Source organism: Amaranthus tricolor, chromosome 1, assembly GCF_026212465.1.
Source record: "Amaranthus tricolor cultivar Red isolate AtriRed21 chromosome 1, ASM2621246v1, whole genome shotgun sequence".
NCBI lineage: Eukaryota > Viridiplantae > Streptophyta > Magnoliopsida > Caryophyllales > Amaranthaceae > Amaranthus > Amaranthus tricolor.
In genome coordinates this window covers 37,434,457-37,455,962 of record NC_080047.1, presented here as the reverse complement: position 1 = coordinate 37,455,962, position 21,506 = coordinate 37,434,457, and the positions used below count along the sequence as shown (strand labels likewise).

The 21,506-nt window shown below is 33.5% G+C and overlaps 1 protein-coding gene and 2 pseudogenes across 1 annotated transcript; 1 reads left to right on the top strand and 2 right to left on the bottom strand.

Moving 5' to 3' along the window:
• The first annotated feature begins 5,431 nt into the window (after positions 1-5,431).
• LOC130816162 (peroxisomal adenine nucleotide carrier 1-like) lies at positions 5,432-13,998 on the top strand (annotated as a pseudogene).
• An 853-nt stretch (positions 13,999-14,851) lies between these two features.
• LOC130816169 (SKP1-like protein 12) lies at positions 14,852-15,781 on the bottom strand. The gene has a single exon (XM_057682830.1). The coding sequence runs from the start codon at positions 15,632-15,634 to the stop codon at positions 15,158-15,160; it is 477 nt and encodes a 158-aa protein (XP_057538813.1). The 5' UTR covers positions 15,635-15,781; the 3' UTR covers positions 14,852-15,157.
• A 3,645-nt stretch (positions 15,782-19,426) lies between these two features.
• On the bottom strand, positions 19,427-21,447 carry LOC130816155 (SKP1-like protein 12; annotated as a pseudogene).
• Positions 21,448-21,506: the final 59 nt, after the last annotated feature.

Here is a 21,506-nt window from a genome sequence, read left to right as displayed (position 1 = left end):
TACAACTCGAGAGCCTAAAGGCCTCTTAACAAAACTAATTGAAATAGCGGAAGCGAAAAGAAAACTACACTATCTCTTGTTACTTAATTACAGAGATTCTGTCTATTCATAATCTAATATAAAAGATAATACATAGTCTTACTTATTATGGGTTCTACGTCGAGATCTCACTCCAGACCCCACTTGCAATCAACCTACTAGTCGTCATAAGACAACACACAGTAGGTTCTAAAGAAACAAACCAATACACGTCAGAGACTTCATACAAATATCAAACAGGTTAAATACAAGCAGAATGTTCATCCTAACATGCATAGGCTCTAATACATTTATTATTAATTAATCCCAACTTGTAAAGTTGCCCGTCCTGTTCGGGTCGCTCAAGTATAAACCATTCTTTATTAGATAATTCCAACTTGTAACGTTGCCCGTCCTGTTCGGATCGTTCAAGTATAAATCCAAATCTTTTGGAGGAATACACTTGGGAGAGCTAATCCCAAGGCAACCACCGACCTAAGACGTTGCCCGTCCTGTTCGGGTCGCCAAAGGCTAAAGTATGCATACCCCCATGGTGACCGTAATGATCCAAAACTGTCATGGGAACAATAATTGTAATAATCCAAACCAATACGTTAACCCCTTTGGGTAACAGAATCTAACCAAACGTCAACCCCTTTGGGTGACAAACACATAAATTCTCAATTTCCAATTAATTTCTTTCAAATTATTTGAAGTGTCTAATCCTTATGTGATTTACAATGCCTTGATTAGAAATAAAACAACACTACTTGCACAACCACATAAACAGTATGGTCTAAGCGTGTACCTTTAAGCGCTGCAAACAACAATGCTCAAGCACAACTGAAATTTCGCCCTCTTATAAATTGAGGTCCTAAATAACACACACACAAAACGATCACGTATTAGGACGTGTTTACACATTTAATCCACTCCATATGCCAAAATAACACTAAGACTAGATAATTTTTAATTGTTTACATCCAATTCCCAAAGGTTCCAAATTTCACATTCTGACCAGAAACTTTAAGGGCCATTTCGGACATATTAGAAAATTCAAATGAAAAATCCGACTTCGCCATTGCGTTCGGAACGCGTCAATTACCTTGGGTACCAATTTTCGTAATTTCTAACCTTCATTTACTATTTTTAATTATTTTAAGCGTTTAACGAGTTTTTAACGCAACGGTGCTCAAAACAACGGAAAACAACTAACGTTTCCGAGTCGGCACCTTTAACGAGGCAGATCAGCCGCTGCCCGAATACATATACATATATATTTTTTTAAAATCCTCATTATTATTATTATTTTATATATACATTATCAACCCCCTTTTCTTTTAAAACTCATGACCAAAATAATTCTAACAAGAACACATCCACAAAATCCTTCAAGAGACTTGAAATTTCATAAATTATGATAACTAAATTAAATAACTTAATTCTCTTAGCAAATTAAATTTTGTAGAGAATTATAAAACCAAATCACCCTTTAAAAAAATATCAAGACACATATATATATAAATATAACACAATCCTTCTAACAAATCAAATTTTGCTAAAGGATTATTAAACCCTTGGATGACTACATAACCTAATCCATACCAACTTAATTTCTACTAACAAATTGAAATTTAGTTAGAGAAATTTAAACCATAAAAGAAATTTATTTGAATATAACAAAACTCAATTCTTATAACAAATTTAAACTTTGCTACAGAATATAAATCAAGAACATAACTTAATCCTTTTAACAAAATTAAGGTTTATTAAAGGATTGTTAAAGAAAATTACATAAAAAAAATATATACTCAATCCTCCTCAAAGTCATAGGATATCATCATACATAAAAATATAATTCATCTTAGAAAACCTTGTATATAAAATCTATAACTAGCAATTTCAATTAAACTTACCCCTTTAATCAAAAGATTGAATGGAAGAACAAGAGAACAATTTTTTTTTTCGCTTTGAAATGTCGAACCAAAGAGGCAAAGGTTCAATTGGAAGCTTAGAAGAGTGAAGAATTCAAATGGTGTTCAAAAGGATTAATAGGCAATTAAGGAGTAAGCTTAATGTGTCATAATACCCACTTATGAGAGGAGTTACAAGACTCCTCCCGTTACACTACCTAACCGGCCACCCTTCCTTTTCCCTATTTTTTTTGTTAATTAATTAATTAATTAAGTGATTGTTTTATTTTTTTATTTTATTTTTTTGAAAACAGAAAAGAAACGCTACATGACAACAGCGTACGCGATAAAACGCGTTACCGTTAAAATTTTAACTTACTTTATTTCTTATAATTAACTATGTATAATAGTATAATTCAATATTACTTATTTATTTTATTTTATTATACTCTATTTTATTATATTTTATTTATTTTCAATCCCGATAAATTACGGGGTGTTACAATATTAGGTTTTTGTTGTGGAACTTTGGTGAGATAATGATCACAAATGAGTGAAAAAAGTGTTGACCTTCATATCAAAGGATGAGTCTTTGAGTGAGTTGATTGATAGGAAAGGAAATGAGCAAAAAGATGTTTAAGCTATAGTAGTGGATTTAGAGTTTTGACAATGGAGGTTGTAATTGTGGGTTGATAATGGTCGTTTTGTTCTTAATGGTTATAAATTGAAGTGATATAATTTCTGTGTCTATTAACCTAATTAAAATTGCTGCGATTTTTTTTCTCTCACTTAAATTTTAGAGATTGATTTCACCATTGTTTATATGAGTTTTGTTGTTTTTTGTAATAGAGAAAATAGAGGAAGAATGTATAATTTTACTGAAAAGGGAAGAAAGCCGAGTACATAACAAAGCTGAACAATAACAAATTAGAGACATGTGTCATGGTCTTACATGGTATTGGATACTCTTGGAATATTATAAACTACTCCAAACAGATTTCTTACTTGGTTCACTGTTTAAAACAGCGAACAATCCATTTATCTTTTTGACCAAAATCCTTGTGCGCTCTTACTAACAACGAACAAACACTTGATTATTTTTAACCTACTCAATTGTTTGTTGTTATTAACAGCGAACAAACTCCAAACCTAGCATTGGAGCAACAAGTGCTTATTTTTGGAACAAAGTTTCCTCGAACCTTTTTTTTAATTTTTTTTGTCAATAAAGCTTATATTTTTCAAATTTTCGACTAGAAAGGAGTACAAAACTTGCTAAGAGTGGGGTAGAAGTGCACATTGGAGATTAAGCAAAATTTGATGTTATGACAATTGGGACTATTAGTTCATCTTTGACTTCTAGTTTGATATTAGAGCTTAATAAATGTTATCATGTTCCCATTATTGATAAAACGTTATTTTATTTCTATGTTGGATGATGAAGGATATTTTATAAACATATTTTAGTTGGTCATCATGAAATTTTCTAAAACCCTTTTATGCAAAAGAAATTTATAAAAACAAATTATTTTCTACGAGTATTATATCAAGTAAGGGTCATCTTCACAAGGTCTGTTAGATTTGAGCTGGTGTAATGCTGTAAGGTAAAAAGGATTAAGAAAGAGAGGCAAACAGATAAGTAAGGGTAAGGGCAAGCAAGCACAAAAAAAAAAAGAACCACTAAGATAAGCAAGCAAGAATAAAAAGATTAGGATTTGAGCCTTAGGTTCTCTTAACATAATCAAAGGGCTAGTAATAAGGCATCATGTAAACATTGTGAAAGGAAAAGTCAATTTAAGGATACATGATAGATCCTAATAACTCAAACTAGGTTTGACTCCATGGCGAAAAGTTCTTTGGTCGGTAGAATCGACTTTATAGTTATCAAATGTTTTTTGGTCGATAAAACGATTACGTAGCTACCACCATTAGCTTGCCAACAATAATTAAATCTACCTATGCATTTGGTCGGTATGAGGTTTGATAAATTAGGCTGGACTTATTATGAATACCAACATATTAACGAGGAGACACGAGGTGCACACACTTTATAAGCCAAGGAGATACTTACCATCCCAAAACCATATGGCTATGGGAAAAAGGTCTCCAATAACTTATAAAGCGTGGACACCATTTTCAATTTGTCGATGTGAGATAACCCATCCCAACACCCCCCTCACATTTGAACCCCTGTCTAGTTCGCATGTAAAAGTAATCAGTTAAGGTAGGAACACCATTTTTTTCGGACCTGCCATTTTAAAATTTTGATCGAACTATCAACTCTGATACCATGAAAAATAGAACTCAAGAGAGATTTCTGATTTTTAGAATTATATTCACATTACTAAGAAAAGAAATAATAAGCTCTGATTATACAAAAAATAACTTAAAGAAAAAACTAGCTTTCCTAAAAATAACCTAATCCTAAAAATACCCTAATAATCTTCCTTAATAATAGGAAGTTATTAGTAAAAAACTCTAAATATTAACTGTTATTTTCTACAAGGTTGGTTTATTATCTAACCCTATCATAAATCGATTTCAATCTTGGTTGGGAACTCATTGTTTCTATAGTGATTGAAAAAAGAGAAGTGATATATAACCAGAATGCAAATGATTTTTTTGTCAAGTGTAATAATTAAATATAAACAACACGAGATATATCGATTATTTTAGGTGAATATAACGTTTTACTGGAAATCAACTTTGATCTATAAACTAATAAGATTATTTTACCATCAATTATAATAGAGAGGTTACACATATAAGTATTGATCAGACAAAATTATGCCAAATAATATAAGATGCTCATTGGTATTATGGTGTGAGTTTTGTTGCATAGATTTGAGTATAGTATGAATGATAAATATGGTAAATAATACAGAAAGAAAGGAGATGAGAGAATTTTGAAGGGAGAGGGGTAAACAAAAAATTTTATAATAAAGGAAAAATTAACATTAACGCTCGTTGTTGCAAATAATCTCATCATTAGATTATTTTTTAATAATTTAACTTTTACCTTTAGTTCGATGTGAATAATCCAATATTTGACTTAATTTGCTACCAATATACCTTATTATTACACATTACTAATAATATAGTATGTTGTGGGCAAATGTATGAAAAATATTAGATTATTAGACAATAATCCAAAGTAGGATTATGATAAAAAAAAAAATGGCTATACAATAATTAACAAATAAAGACAAAAAAGAAGTGAAATAGTTTTTATTATAGGTAAAGGTGTTCAAATAGACTCGATGATCTGGTATTCCCCCGACTTTATAATCGAACGTCACAATTATGTCAAAACCAAACATGAACACAAGATTCAATTTTGAACCAACCCGAAATATCTGACCCAAAATCGACCCGATAATCCGAATGAACACTTCTAAAATAGACTGACTTGATGAAATCGAATCCAAGTGGTATTTGCTCTTCAACGAGTACACAATGCAATCCTCAAGAAGTATGTTTGTAAGATTTGGCTTCGTTAGGGCATTATTTTGGCGTAAAATGGAAAGAAAGAAGTTTAGAATCCAAACCTCAGATTATTGAATGACTATTGAGAAGACCATGAGCCAGATAGGAGTCGTTGGTGGTGATTGAAGAACATCTAAAATCTGGAAAAACAATTCCAAATCTGAAAACGATGCGAAAATGACAGCAAAACCATGTGGGTACTGGGTGGGTCACTCTAATACTATTGCCTCTACTCCTTTGTCCTTCTTAATCAATTCCCTTCATTTTCTTCCATTCTCCATCGAACCCAAATCACAAATCACAAATCACATCTGCCCTCCAACTTTCTCTGTTTTTTGTGAATGTTCTTTCTTGATTAATGTAATTTTCATAAACTAACATTTGGGTTCTTTTTGTTTTATGTGTATCTCTAGATGGCTTTAAATTTCGCATCATTAATTGAGGCAACATCTGGAGCCATTGGTGCTTTGGTTAGCACCACTGTGTTGTACCCTTTAGACATTTGTAAAACCAAGTATCAAGCTGAAGCTCGTTCTCGTCATCAACAAAGATACAGGTTTCCATTTTTCTTATCTTTTCTGGGTTTTCAGTTTCATGCTAGTTCTTTGCCGAATTCCTGTTGGTTTTGATTTTGTGCCCAATTGAATTCATTGCTTCTGTTGCTCTGTGGTGTTGTTTGATTTGGGTCTGATCTTTCAAAATTTGTTCTATGTTTGATAGAATGAACAAGAAGGTCATGCATGAATTGTTCCAACATTTTTTTTGCTGATTTCAATTTTGGGGGTTTTGAAGTAGGATCAGTTACTGCATATCTGAGAATCAGAGATCTATTTTCCCTCCATCACACGAAAGTTACCCCACTTTTTTTTTTTAATCTATACCACCCAATTTATTCAATTTCATATCACAATAACTCAAGCTAAAGATGGGAGGATGAGGTGTACGAAAAGTCCCTCTAATCCATGGTGTAAAATCAAGGCTGCACTGCATTGCGTCGGCCGCGTTGTTGAGGTTTTTAAAAAAATAGGAGATATTTCTCGTGTTGTGAAGGCGTAAAAATCACATTTTGAGCCGTATCAAGGGGATATTTTATGTTTTCGACCAATATTTAGGCATTACGATAACCACGTCACTCCCGTTACTGCATCATCATTGTGTTACAACGATTGTGACCATTATCCCATTTTTACACTATGCTCCGAGCCTCCCATGACTATGTGAGACAAATGAACATTAGAAAAGTTTTTGGAGCCTTCTCTCCAGCAGTTAGCATATCCTCTCTGTTAAGATATAGATGAGTAATGACTAGCAATGCATAAAGGCGTAGTGAAATAACAAAACTTTAAGGGAAAAGGACATATTGCGCTCTTGGGAAACACAACTAATGAGTAAAAAAAATACTCTGGGAGTTAAGCTTCCGCTACTACAAAATGTAGATCGAAACAATAAAAAGATTTGTGGTAGCCTGGAACTGTCATTTGTCAAGAATTAAATTCCCTATTTTCAAATGAATTCTATGTTGTCAAACACTACTTTAAGTAATTATCACTTATGTACGCACTATCATCCTTGTGATAACAAAGAGATTATTTCTTAATAATTCTTGGTAGTAAACGCCATATGGAACTTCACATAAATTAAAAGTGGACATGAATTATTGAGCTATTTACCATAGATTTGTCCATCATAACCCTTTCCACTACCCACCTTTTTTCTCTCTGTTTCACTTTCATATTTTCTGTCTTTCTTTACACCCTCTTCGTCCTCTCTCTCCATAATGGAGAACCCACCATTGATGAATAAGAACTTCCAATTACAAACTCTTACCCAACCCAAATCTCTTTCTCCTTCATTCTCCTCTTTCTTTCAGGGTTTCCATTCTTTCCCATTTATATACTTTTCTCATTGTCATCTTGGCAAACCATTGATGAAATGCAAATTCCTTACCTCCAATTCACTCTTTTTATAGTTGTATGGTGATTTGCTCCCATCAACGCAAGTGAACATGTCATAGGTGAATTTTGTAGTTGTGGAGATTTTAGACATTGGTTTATCAAGTTGTGAAAACTTTGTGAATATCACATTACTCTACGCCATAGTGCAAAAATAAGGTAACGGTTGTAGTCACGGTTACGGGTAGGAATGTAGGATGATGCGGTATTGGGAGTAACTATTGGCCGAAAGTGTGAGATATCCCTTGAAACAATACAAAACACGTTTTTTACACCTTTACCACGCGGGCAACTTTGATTCTTTTTAATTTGAAACCCTTTACGAAGCGCTCTATGCTATGCAATGTGATCTTATTTTGAACTATGCTCTACGCATGCCTTCTTATCTGCATACGTATCCTCTTCCACGACTTTTGAATTGTTGTAGAACTTTACCGGTCCAATGTTGTGCAAAGGGTGACAGTGTCCATAAAATGTCAATTCACCATATTATGGAAAATTTGGACCGGATTTCTAATGGACCTAGGATATTTGGTTAAAGAGTTGATGTTTTTTTAAGTCATAGTTGACATTCTTCTTTTTCCTGTCAGTTTTACAAAATGAGTTGCTTGATTTCTTTTGAAATACTCAAGATTTGAAGTAATGACATGGATGTCAAATTTTTAGATTATAGAGGAATGATGGGATTTGGAGAGAATGAAGAGTTAGGATAGATTGCGGTTAGAGAGAGGAAGAAGGAGCTTGATGAGATAGGGGTGTGTGGAAAGAGGAGTGAATCAGAAGGAAAGAAAGAGGAAAGGAGGTTGTGACTCATGCAAGGGAGAGAAGGGAAAGTGGTGGTTAAAGCTCTGGTGCCTCTCCCCTTCTCAAACCCAAAAAAATTTCTCTATCCAATGTTTTTAAATTAAAACCCATCAACGTGTTCCTCATGTTTTCTTGTGAATGTTGTTGGTCATGTCATATATGCTATGTTTCAATGTACTACCAAGAAAAAAAAACATTTCTTTCATCCAAATTCAACAATATGACTGCAAAATCTCTTTGCCAATGACGTTTGGACATTTCATCATCCACAAAGGTTGCAAGCTCTACCTACTTCCAGATATGGTGCTTTTTTTTTACAAGACCTGCTTGCAAAACCAGACTCCCAACCTGACTTTGTAGAGAAACATCCTCAAATTTGTAGATGTGCAAAATCAACTATAGAAAAGAATCTGGCATTATAAATTTTTACTTCGAGCTGTTAGAAAGACCATACTATAAACTGACTGGAAATGAACGAATTCAGACACCATTTGAAACTATTTTTGCACAATGAACAGAATTTCAGAAAGTTGTTAACTTGTGCCTGTATCATTCTCAGGTAAATTGTCATTGAGTTTGCACTACATGTGTTTTCTCCCCTTCTTTTGTGTGATTTTTTGCTAAAAGTAACTCATGTCATTCGAGTTTTGTCGTTTAATATGCCTTCTACCACCAAATAGATGCAACTTTTGACCAATAAAGTTCTCATATATAAAGTCGAATGTAGCATCAATTTGATGACAAGACATACATGTTATCACGCTTTCATCTCCAAATCTCTCAAGCACGCACTATAGTATAATGGTATATATACTTTTGCACGAGTTCACCCTTCACTAGAGTATTATTGTTGTTGATTGCTTCTTTAGCATTTTCCATTATGGTAGCTTGATCAGGTTCCATATCATTTAGACGATAATTTATGACTTATGTCTTTGAATTAAATGTTGGAAGATTTTTTGTACTAAAGTCATGGGGACATTCCATGTCGGTGTAACAGATCAGTCGGACCCGTAACCGAAACTTGATAGTTTGGACAATATGAGTCTGCCCAATGACTCCCAAAAGATACTTCCTTATATTTATTATTTCCAAAGCTAATTATTATTACAAAGGGTGGCCCTTTATATAGCCTAAGCCCCAAGAGACAACTACAAAGAATAACAACTAATCTAATCGACACAATACAAAGACTAATAATAGTGAAAAGACAATAATGCCCTTGGACCCTTTGACCTAAGTTATCATAGTTGGATATCACTAATGAATGTCTAATTACTTAAGTATTTCTATAAAAGAAGAGCATGATGAGCTATAAGTTGATTTAGGTCTATGCTTTTTTTGGTGCCATATTTCCTTTTTTTTTATTTATATTAGTTACTTAAAAGTTTTGCTTTGTTGTACCACAGGAACCTTTCAGATTTTTATGGGAAGCCATACAATATGGTCAAGTTCTTTCCCTATATCAGGGTTTAGGGACAAAGAACTTGCAATCTGTTATACAACAGTTTGTTTATTTTTATGGATACAGCTTTCTAAAGAGGCTTTACCTGAAGAGAAGTAATTCTAAGTCTATGGGCACAGTGGCAAACTTGATTGTTGCTGCTGCTGCAGGGGCTTGCACCAGTATTATTACTCAGGTATTTCTCATATTTCTAGTTGATGAATAACCGTTATCATGTGCTACGTTATTTTAATTTTCTTGAGTTTCGTATGCATTCATGACATGTTGATCTAGAAGGCCTCTCGGGCCTTTTTTTTTTTCCCAGGGGGTCTATGATGTCAAAAATCTACTGAATTTTAGTTTGTTGCATAATTATCTAATGTTTATACTACATATCTAACCTTAGTCTAGAAGCTTCTATATATAAGTTACACCTTTTAATTAAAAAGAATTTGAATTCAAATGGAGAATAAGGCTTTGTTAAATACTTAGTTTTAAAAGGCGCAAAGCACACCGAGAAATAGAGGTCTGAGAGCCTAGAGGCTAAGCGCAAGGTGAAAACTCAAGCTTTTCGTAGGCAAGGATCACTTATTTGCTTAAATGCTTATAAAAAAGTATATTTGATATATTGCTTAAAGATTCGAAATTTTTTTCCATTGCACTATGCCACTAATATAGTGCAAAATGGTACTAGAGGGTACCTAAAACCCCATTTTAAAGCATTTTGCCTAATTGTTCTGTGTTTTATTGTGCCCTTTTGTGGGTTCCACATCGTTTTTCTCTTGTGTTCTTTGATAACAATGTGATAAAAAACTAAGTGGTTTGATTCTCAACACCCACACGAATGATTGATTCCCTATTCCCCTTACTTGTATGGATTTTCTAGCCTATTCTCAACTAAAAAAAACAATGTGATAAAACTAGAACTCTAGAAGAATTTAAAAAAAAAGAGATAGAATTTATGAAATAAACTAGCTGAAAGCTGGAAAAACAAGAACAGGAAAATTGACAGAAGAAAAAACCAGAAGAAAGAAAACACTCAAAGTTTAAGTTGACAAAGGAAGAAAAGACAAGGTAATGAAGAATCTAGAAGGAAATAAAAAAAATGAAAAATCTTTTGCAAGACATTCTTGATATGGTTTACTCCTTGGCAAGTCTCTATTGCAATTGTGCGTTTGCAACTTGATCTAACAACTACATTCCTAATGTGATAATTGAAGTATAAAGTTGAGTAAAAATCGGATGATTTTTTAGTCATGTAGTTATTGAAACCACTATCAATTAACTATTTATTTGTTAATTCTTGGCCATCTTCATGCACACCAACCTACTTCTTCTGAAACTTGTGCTTGTGCTTGTGCTTGTTCTTGATTCCGCTTCCTTTTGCAAACTTTCTTTGTATGACCAAACCACTTGCAATGGTTGCATTGAGGCATACCTATTCCTCTACAATCACTTTCTAGGTGATTAGTTCTCTTACAAATTCCAAATGGAGGAAACTTACCTTTCTTTTCCAATTGCATTTCCTCCTTTTGCAGAATTACACTTGAAAATGTTTTTGACTTCTTGCTTCTCGTCATCTTGCTTTTATGACTGATCTAAAATGATCCTTCTAGACTATAGTGCAAAAATACGGTCGCAGTAACAGGCGCGAAACAAATTTCACGACCAATATGGATGATTTGATTTCGCAATCAATTCGGCCAATATTTCAGCCGCTGTAAACTCAAAAACCTTTACGATACGGTCGCGATATGGTGATGCGGCCTTGTTTTTGCACTATTTGAATCCAGACTTGTGTTTGTTCTTTCGTTCAATCTTTCTTGTCATTCTTGCTTTTGTGGCCAAACCACCTTTGTGCTTTCAATCACACCAGTGCTCTATCATTTACTTCTGCGACGAGATTCAAGATTTTGTTGACAACATCTACTTCTTTATTTTAATCTCTTTACATCTTCATTTGATTAATTAAATTTGTGTCTTGTGTAATAATTGTTGATGTTTTCCTTAGACTCTTACTTAGATTTTCATAATTTCGTCTCACGTTGTAAGTATGATGGTTTTGATTTTCCCACTTCCTTGAAACTCTCTTTGCAAAGTACCTCATGCTTCTTTTGATGAAATTGCAATAATCATTCTCAGAAAAATGGTATTTGTCACAGATGATCTCCTCAGATGGAGCTGCACTTCTTGACGGTGTTAGCAACCTGAGAAAATGTTGCTTTGGCTTTCGAAGCGTTTTCTACTACTTCCCATAAATCTTTGTCTCTTAAGCTAATCTTTAATTAGCATCCAAAAATCACAATTTTCTCCATCAAATATGTGAATTATTTCTGGTTGAAGGTCCTTATTTGTAGAAGATGCATAAGCCATGTGTTTGGGGTTTTTGTATTTGGGTATTTTTTGCAGATATATGTGGAATTTATGCCTTGAACTTATGACTCTTGATACTAATTGTTGGAAGGGGAAGTAGGAAAAATTTGTGAGATGCTAGGAGAGATAAAGTAAGAGAACTTAATATTTTGCTTGTATATCTCTTTATTGATGTGGTATTACTCTCTTACAAATGATGAGTACAACCTTTGGTTTTTCACCTAATCATAACTCGTAACTATTCATACTTTCCAACTAAACTAGACTTAATACATGAACCTATTAGTTAAGCATACTAAAAGTTTTCTACCTTACAATGGTCTCATCAACTACGATGGGATTGTTTAGAATTAATTTTTCCATACCTAAAAAGTTTAGGTGAAGGTTTTTGTTGGATATGGCGATATAGCAAGGGTATGTTCTTGTCAGAGGGAAAACTGAAATTTGATTATACTTAACTGTCACATCTAAGTATTCCAAAGTAAATGAAGCATTTTTTTCCTCTCTCCTTTACTTGTATTGCATCGAACCTTTGGCTGATTGCTTTATTTCTGCTTTGAGTTTACAGCCTTTAGATACAGCATCATCCAAAATGCAAACGAGCGAGTTTGGTAAGTCTAAAGGGCTCTGGAAGACCCTCACTGAAGGCAAATGGAGTGATTCCTTTGATGGACTTGGCATCTCTCTTCTGTTGACCGCAAATCCGTCTATCCAGGTATGTGATTTCAACTCCTGTACCCTTGTCTGGTAAATTTCATGTTATAGATCTTTCTAGCGAACAGCTAAAAAAACTGACTTTGTTTTGTCTTGCTAGTACACAATTTTTGATCAACTCAAAAACAGACTCCTAAAAACCAATAGCAGAAAGTCGGACTCATCCCCACAAGCTCTATCTGCTTCTGCTGCATTTTTACTGGGAGCTCTCTCCAAGACTATTGCCACCTGCTTGACATATCCAGCAATTAGGTACGTGGTTCTTTTGTTCCTCAAAAACAGACACCTGAAAAAACATGTTGAATTGTCGTCCTCAAACTCGTGTAGTTGTGTCAAGGTGAGCCTTTGACAACTTCCCACCGCTACTTTTATGATTCTGCGAATTTCCTTAAAAAAAATACCCATGTTGAAATGTCAAGGTGCCAATAGGCAGACACAAGTACGTGTGTAATAGAATCCGAGTAATATAGGTCATGAACAAAATACCTATAATAATACAGTCTTTCATTAATTTCCCTACAGGATACAATATACCAATTTTTGATTAACCATGAATAATACTATCTTAGGGGTTTTTTTTCTAGAATAATACCAACTTTAGTTTATCAACTAATTTCCTATTTTTTTTGTCATATAATCTTCTATAGTTTGATTTTTAGCATGTTAGGGATATTCTAGGGAAATACCCCTAAGTTAGTATTATTCATGGTTAATCAAAAATTGGTATTATTGTAGGAAAATAAGCAAAAGGTTGTATTATTCCTGATAATTTTCCTTAAATCAAATGGTTTAAGTTTTGTGCAGGTGTAAAGTTGTGATTCAGGCAGCAGAGACAGAAGAAGAGAAGCTGCCAGAAACACAAAAGAAAGCTCGTAAAACAATCTCGAAAGTATTCTACAACATTTGGAAATATGAAGGAATATCGGGATATTATAAAGGTTTACAGGCGCAGATTTTGAAGACTGTTTTGAGCTCTGCCTTACTTCTGATGATAAAAGAGAAGATTACAAAGAGTACTTGGGTTATAATGCTTGCTCTTAGAAGATACTTCTCCAAAACTAGTCCAAGATTGAAAAGCTCATAATTCTATCGCTCAATCATCGAAGTTTTTATCCGCTGGGATTATCGTGTAAAGAAAGATTATATTAGGTTTGCTATGCTCTGAAGAATTTTGTCAATAATGCAAAAAGAGCTTGCTTAAAGTAGGAGAGATTATCCTACTGGTCTTAGATTACATGAAGGGATTGATTGTTTGTTTTTCCTATACCTATAAATGAAATTGTATTTCTAGTTGTCATTTTTTTCCTTTGTATTTTATGGTAATGTCAAAATCAGTATGTATGCTTAAGAACAAGTGTTCATTCGGGTCATGGGTTGATTTCGGGTCATGGGTTTTGAGTTGGTTTAATATAGAGTCTTGTGTCCGCATTAATTTATGTAAATTTAATTGCATTTTAAAGTCGGATTAAGTCGAATTCGATTACAAAGTCGGGTAAATATTGGATCGTTGAATCTATTTTGAATAAACACGATAAATGAGCAATTGTCTTAAGTAATTACTGCTTTTCATAAAAGATCCTTTGTTAGATTTATTAACAATGTTATTTGCAACTGTCAAAACATTTATAATATCAACCAGGGGTGGATCTATGTATAGGCCTCCCCGGGCACATGCCCTATGCGAATTTTTTTAAAAAAATTTTTTAAAAAATAAAATTTCTGAATTTTGGGAATTAGGGGTCAGTTTTCTACCGCACCGCCTCATGCCCTCACCCCGCGGAGCCACCTCAGACGCTCACGGATGCTGTCTGCCTGCCGCTGCTGCTCGTTGCCTGCTGTGGGCTGTGGCTGCTCACAGCCTCTCTTCACAAAAACCCTAAAAAATCAAAATTTTGATTTTTTTTTTTTAGGTATTTTCACTCTTTATCTTAATCTTTATCTTGTAATCTTTAATTTTAATCTTAATCTTTATTCTTAATCTTGATTCTTGAATTTGTTAGAATGTTGTTTCTTGATTTTTTTTGTTTATGTTCTTTGAATAATTGAATATTTGTTAATGTTAATTTGTTTGTTTATCTTGAATAGTTAAATTTAAATCAAAATTTAAGAAACTAAATAATGAGAAAACCCAATTAATTCTACAATATTATTGAATTTTAGGAAGAAGCTGAGAGAAATAACTTCAAGAACAACAAATTTCTGAAATTATAATCACACAAAAGAATTTTTTTGTAGGATAAAGAACAAAATTTGTATTGAATAGAAAACATGAATGTTATAGAAGAAAACAGAGTTAATCTATAAAAAGGGGAGGGAAGAAGCACAGAGACTGTTGAAACAAACAAACATGATGAAAAACTACTTTTGTTTCATCAAATGGAATTTAAATACCACCAAACAAGAAAAGAATCTAAATTAAGTTATAAAAAATCTTAAACAAGAAATCAATTTTAGCTTCAGAATCTCTCGAATACCCATGAATTCTCATTTCGAACTTGTTTCTCTTCTTCAGGTGTAAAATCATTCTTGATTTGGAAATCTTCCCTGATTTTCTCCACAGACATACCTTTAATCATGTCGGCCACTGTTCGGCAAGTCAAATCAATCAAAGAATCCATAAGAAGATAATTAGCAGCCATAGTCAGATCAAACAAGATACTCCAATTACATTTGATGAATTCTTCATCCCATTTCTTGAGTTCTTCATCATTTATAGGTGGATCCTGTTTGGCGTGTTTTTTGCAGTAATCGAGAATGTGCGGCAGAATATCTGCATGAACTTTAAGCGGAGTAACACCATTGGTGAAGTTGTGACCCTTGATAAGGCTCTTGATCATCAGACTTTGCGATTCGACGATGTCGGATTCCACATCGAATGTCTGTCCATCCGAACTCATTAGGGTTATTATCTTCTCGGATGAAGACGATGCCATTGTTATGAAACATTGAGAAAACTAAGAAAACCAGAGACAGAGAATTGTATTGCGTTCTTCAGAAGGAGAACTGTAAATTGTTTCAAAAGAAATACGCTAGGAGAAAGTTGTATTTATAGTGAGGAAAAAACAAGGGCTACGGAATTTTTATTTTTTTTTTCGAAGTAACACAAATTTTCGAGAGACCGGTGTCTTTGATAAACTATCTTTAATTGAGTTGATCCAATGGATTAAGGGTCGGGTCACATTTTAATAGGTCATTAGCGGGTCACGTTAATTGCAAAAAAAAATTTACCCCTTTTTTTTATTATATTTTTAAATGATATTAATATTTACATAAGTGGGTCGATCCAAAAGGCCATAAAGTATAATAAAAAAAAATATTTTATGAACTTTTAAACATCGGGTCAAAGTGGGTCAAACGGGCTTTGCTTTGCCTCGACCCGTTTAAGATTTGACATGACCCACCCCTACCCTACCCGCCTCGACCCGCCCCAACCCGTTGAACACCTCTAGATAGGAATAGTTGGAGACACCAAATTCAGACTCTAGACTAATAATACTTTTTTTAGTTGTCTTTCTTGTCCTCATGTCTTGTTGTTTAATTACCTACCCTTTTCTACTTTTTCCTCAACTAGTCTATTATATCATCTCATTCATTATTTCGGCTGTGTTAAAAGGTAGGGAGAATATAAGGAGAAAAGTAGTATAAGAGATAAACTTATATCGGTTTATCTTCTATTGCATTCACTATCAAAGTATTGTGGAACTTGCACATATGTATAGTGCAAGATGATAAAGGGATACAAAAGTGTTACTATTAAAAGGGATAGAAAAACCCACAATCCAATGCATTCAATGTGTTGTCCCATTAATCACAATACTCCCCCTTGAATGCATTACATATATGTAGAAATTTTATTATGACATTTATGATCCTAAAACTGTCTCATTAAAAACCTTTATCAGGAAAAACCCGGTGGGAAAAAAAAAACTAATTAAAGGAAAAAAGAGTACAGTGATCATATTTCTCCCCCTGAAGTTAACATATGTCTCGAAATCGTCACATTCCAATCTTGCGTACCAAATATTCGAATTGCTTTGACGGGAGTGACTTTGTGAATAAATCAGCAGGGTTTTCACATGATTGAATTTCTTGGACTTTTATCTTTTTATCTTTCTGCAAATCATGTGTGAAGAATAATTTTGGTGACAAGTGTTTTGTTTTATCTCCCCTGATGTATCCTTTTCTGAATTGGTTGATACATGCATCATTATCTTCATAAATTGTAGTTGGTACCCTAGTTGTATCGTTTAAGCCACAATCCTTTTGGAGTTGGCTGATCATGGATTTCAACCATACACACCCTCGGCTGGCTTCATATAAAGCTATCAGTTTTGCATGATTTGAGGATGTAGCTGTTAGAGTTTGTTTTGTTGATTTCCAAGATATTACGGTTCCTGCATATGTAAATGCATATCTAGTTTGTGACTTGGCCGTATGTGGATCAGATAGATACCCTGCAACAGCATATCCAGTGAGTATGGCATCATTTCCTGACTGGAAAAATAATCCAAGGTCTATAGTTCCCTTTAGGTATCGAAATAGATGTTTTATCCCATTCCAATGTCTTTCTGTTGGTGCATTGCTATACCTAGCTAATAAATTTACAGAAAATGCTATATCAAGTCTTGTATTATTTGCTAAGTAAATTAAAGCACCAATGGCACTCAAGTATGGCACTTCCGGACCTAAAATTTCTTCGTCTTCTTCTTGTGGGCGGAACGGGTCATCTTTTATATTTAGTGATCGTACCACCATTGGAGAACTTAGTGGATGAGCCTTGTCCATGTAAAATCGTTTCAAAACTTTCTCAGTATAATTGCTCTGATGGACAAATATTCCACTTTTCAAATGTTCAATTTGTAGACCAAGACAGAATTTAGTTTTTCCTAAATCCTTCATCTCAAATTATCTCATCAAATATTTAGCTGTTATCTCAATTTCTCTTGGGGTTCCAATCAGATTTAAGTCATCTACATACACAGCAATTATTACGAAACCGAATTGAGATCGTTTGATGAATACACATGGGCTAATTTGGTCGTTTTTGAATCCTGCTTTCACAAGGTATTCACTCAAACGATTATACCCCATTCGCCTGGATTGCTTTAATCCATACAATGATTTCTTTAATTTTATAGAAAACATCTCTCTACGTACATTCTTTATTGGTAAGTTTAGTCCTTCAGAGACCTTCATATAGATGTCTGTGTCGAGTGACCCATATATATACGCAGTTAGGACATCCATCAATCTCATGTGTAGGCGTTGAGAAACTGTTAAACTTACCAGAACTGAGTGTGGTTGCATCAACTACTGGGGAATATGTTTCTTCATAATCAATTCCTGACATTTGAGAAAAACCTTGAGCTACAAGTCTTGCCTTGTATTTGACAATTTCATTTTTCTCATTTCTTTTTCTTACAAATACCCATTTGAAGCCTACGGGTTTTATGCCGTTTAAAGTTTGTAAAATTTGCCCAAAAACTTTCCTTTTTTCTAATGATTTTAATTTGCCTCAATTGCTTCTTTCCATCTTAGTCAATTAGGTCTTTTTCTGCATTCATTTATCGATATTGGCTCAAGATCATTTTCATCATTAATTATTTCAATAGCTACGGAATAGGCAAAGGATTCATTTGGAATGATTCCTTTCGATTCCATTTTTTCTTGAAGAAAATATAATTCATTGAGATTTCATAATTTTCATCCTTTTCATTATCGGAGATGTCTTGATTTTCTCCTTTATTTTCATTTACATTTTGAATATTATTTGGTGCACCTTCTAGTTTTCTCAATTTTCTTGGTTTTAAATCTTTTGATCCAAGTGGCCTTCCACGCTTTTTTTGCACAACAATTTCATCACTTTTTGCCTTTTCATCAGGAATTTCTATTTGAGCTGGAGTATTTGCTGCTGGTATATGTGATTTTGTAACTCTCTTAGTATCTGTGAATGCATCAGGTAATTGGTTAGCAACACTTTGAAGGTGAAAAATTCGTTGTACTTCTTGTTCACATGATTTTTTTTTTGGTCTAAATATTCTAAATGTGTTGCTTTCCAAATAAGTTCAATATTTTTTTTCTGTAAGTCCACATTCTCCCCCTAAGGATGGGAATATTGTCTCATTAAAGTGGCAATCAGCAAATCTAGCTTGAAATTGATCACCAGTTAATGGTTCAAGATACCGAATGATTGATGGAGATTCAAAACCGACATATATTCTCATTCTTCTTTGTGGACTCATTTTTGTATGTTGAGGGGGAGCAATGGGTACATATACAGCGCATCCAAAAATTTTCAAATGTGAAATATTTGGTTCATGACCAGCTACTAATTGCATTGACGAATATTTATAGTGAGGAAAAAACAAGGGCTACGGATTTTTTTTTTTTTTTGAAGTATCACAAATTTTTGAAAGAGATCGGTGTCTTTGACAAAATATCTCTAATTGAGTTGATCTAATGGATCAAGGGTCGGATCACATTTTAATAGGTCATTAGCGGATCATATAAAATGCAAAAAAAAAAAATTTACCCCTTTTTTTATTATATTTTTAAATGATATTAATATATACATAAGTAGGTTGATCCAAAAAGCCATAAAGTATAATAAAAAAACTATTTTATAAACTTTAAAAAATCTGGTCAAAGTGGGTCGGATTTAAACGTGCTCTAATCTGCCCCAACCCGTTTAAGATTTGACATGACCCACCCCTACCCTACCCGCCCCAACCCGTTGAGCACCTCTAGATAGGAATAGTTGGAGACACCAGATTCAGACTCTAGACTAATAATACTTTTTTAAGTTGTCTTTCTTGTTAAATGTCTTGTTGTTTAATTACCTGCCGTTTTCTACTTTTTCCTCAACTAGTCTATTATATTGTCCCATCCATTGTTTTGGCTGATGTTATTTTTCTAAAAGGTAGTTTTGATCTTGAGGCAACGTTAATCACATTCTTCTCTATGCACGGCTTTATCTATTAGGGTAAAATTAACCGTTTTTCTCTAGTACTCCCTCTCAAAAAAATACGAGTATGGATTGAGCGTCACCTTCCCTCCCCCAGACCTAGTTTTCGAGCAGGATATTGGGTTGATGATGATGAACAAAAAAAAAATTCATAATATCAAGATCCAATATATCAAAACAAAACCATTTCTATATACAGAGAGAATTGAATTTTATTGTGACAATCAGACATGAATCTTGCATTTATTAACAAGAACAAGAAATCAATCTTAGCTAGAATCTACTAATTCGATTACCCAATCAACAAGAACTGGAAACCAATCTTGGCTACAAAATCAACTAATTCAATCACCCAATTCACAAGAACTAGAAATCAATCTTACCTACAGAATAAACTAATTCAATTACCCAATTCACAAGAACTAGAAATCAATCGTAGCTACAGAATCCACTAATTCATTTACCCAATTGATAAGAACAAGAAATCTATCTTAGCTTCAGAATCACTCGAATACCCATGAATTCTCATTTCGAACTTGTACCTCTTCTTCAGGTTTAAAATCATTCTTGATTTGGAAAACTTCCCTGATTTCCTCCACAGACTTATCTTTAATCATGTCAGCCACTGTTTGGCAAGTCAAATCAATCAAAGAATCCATAAGAAGATAGTTAGCAGCCATAGTCAGATCAAACAGATACTCTGATTACATTTGATGAATTCTTCGTCCCATTTCTTGAGTTCTTCATCATTTATAGGTGGATCCTGTTTTGCGTGTTTTTTGCAGTAATTGATAATGTGCGGCAGAATGTCTGCACGAACTTTAAGCGGTGTAACACCAAATTGGAGTCGATGTGATTCTCGATAAGGTTCTTCATCAATGGACTTTGCGATCTGACGATGTTTGCTTCCACATCAAATGTCTTTCCATCTAAACTCCTTAGGGTTATTACCTTCTCGGATGAAGGCGATGCCATTGTTATGAAAGATTGCCAAAGTTGAGAAAACGAAAGAACATTAGAGACAGAACTGTATTGTTTATCTTCAGAGGGAAAACTGTAAAATGTTTCAAAGAAAAAAGTAAGAGAAAGTTGTATTTATAGTGAGGAAAAAACAAGGGCTACAGGATTTTTTTTTTATTTTGTATAAAGTAATACAAATTAAGAAATGGTTTGTTTGAGAGTCCGTCTCTAATTGGGTGTAAGAGTATACATTTGAGCTGTGCCTGAGAGACGTTTCTAGAGATAAGGTCTCTCAAAAGACTGGCTAATTTTATCCTGAACAATGCATAGCAACGAAATCTATCTAACGATCCGCTAATTGAGTAAACTAATAAATTCATTTAATTTATATTAAAAAATAAAATAAAATCAAGAAATAAACACCGATATTTTAAAGTTGCATTCTCTTCAAGTGTATGAGTTGTCACCTTCTTTTCCTCCTTAGACCCTAATCATAGTTTATATGAACGAAATACATAGGATATAATGATAGAGATGAATTGTGATATTTTGAAAAATTACAATGGATTTGTATGCTTATCAATGATCATGAAACAAATACTTGATTGATAATAAAAAAAATATCAAATTTATTTGAAAAATGATGTATACATACACTAAAGTCAACTACAAAAGTTGCTTTGATTTATATTTCGATGATTGCAAACAATGCAAAATTGAGATAAAGTTTTGCACCAAATTGAACCCAAAGATCAGGCCAATGAATTCGAGAATTCAATTTAGGTAATTGTTAATAAGAAATGAAAAGATATGATCAGATTTTACTAATCTCAAACACGACTCTAAATAGCTTCACTCACCTTCAAGCTATTGTCCTCCTA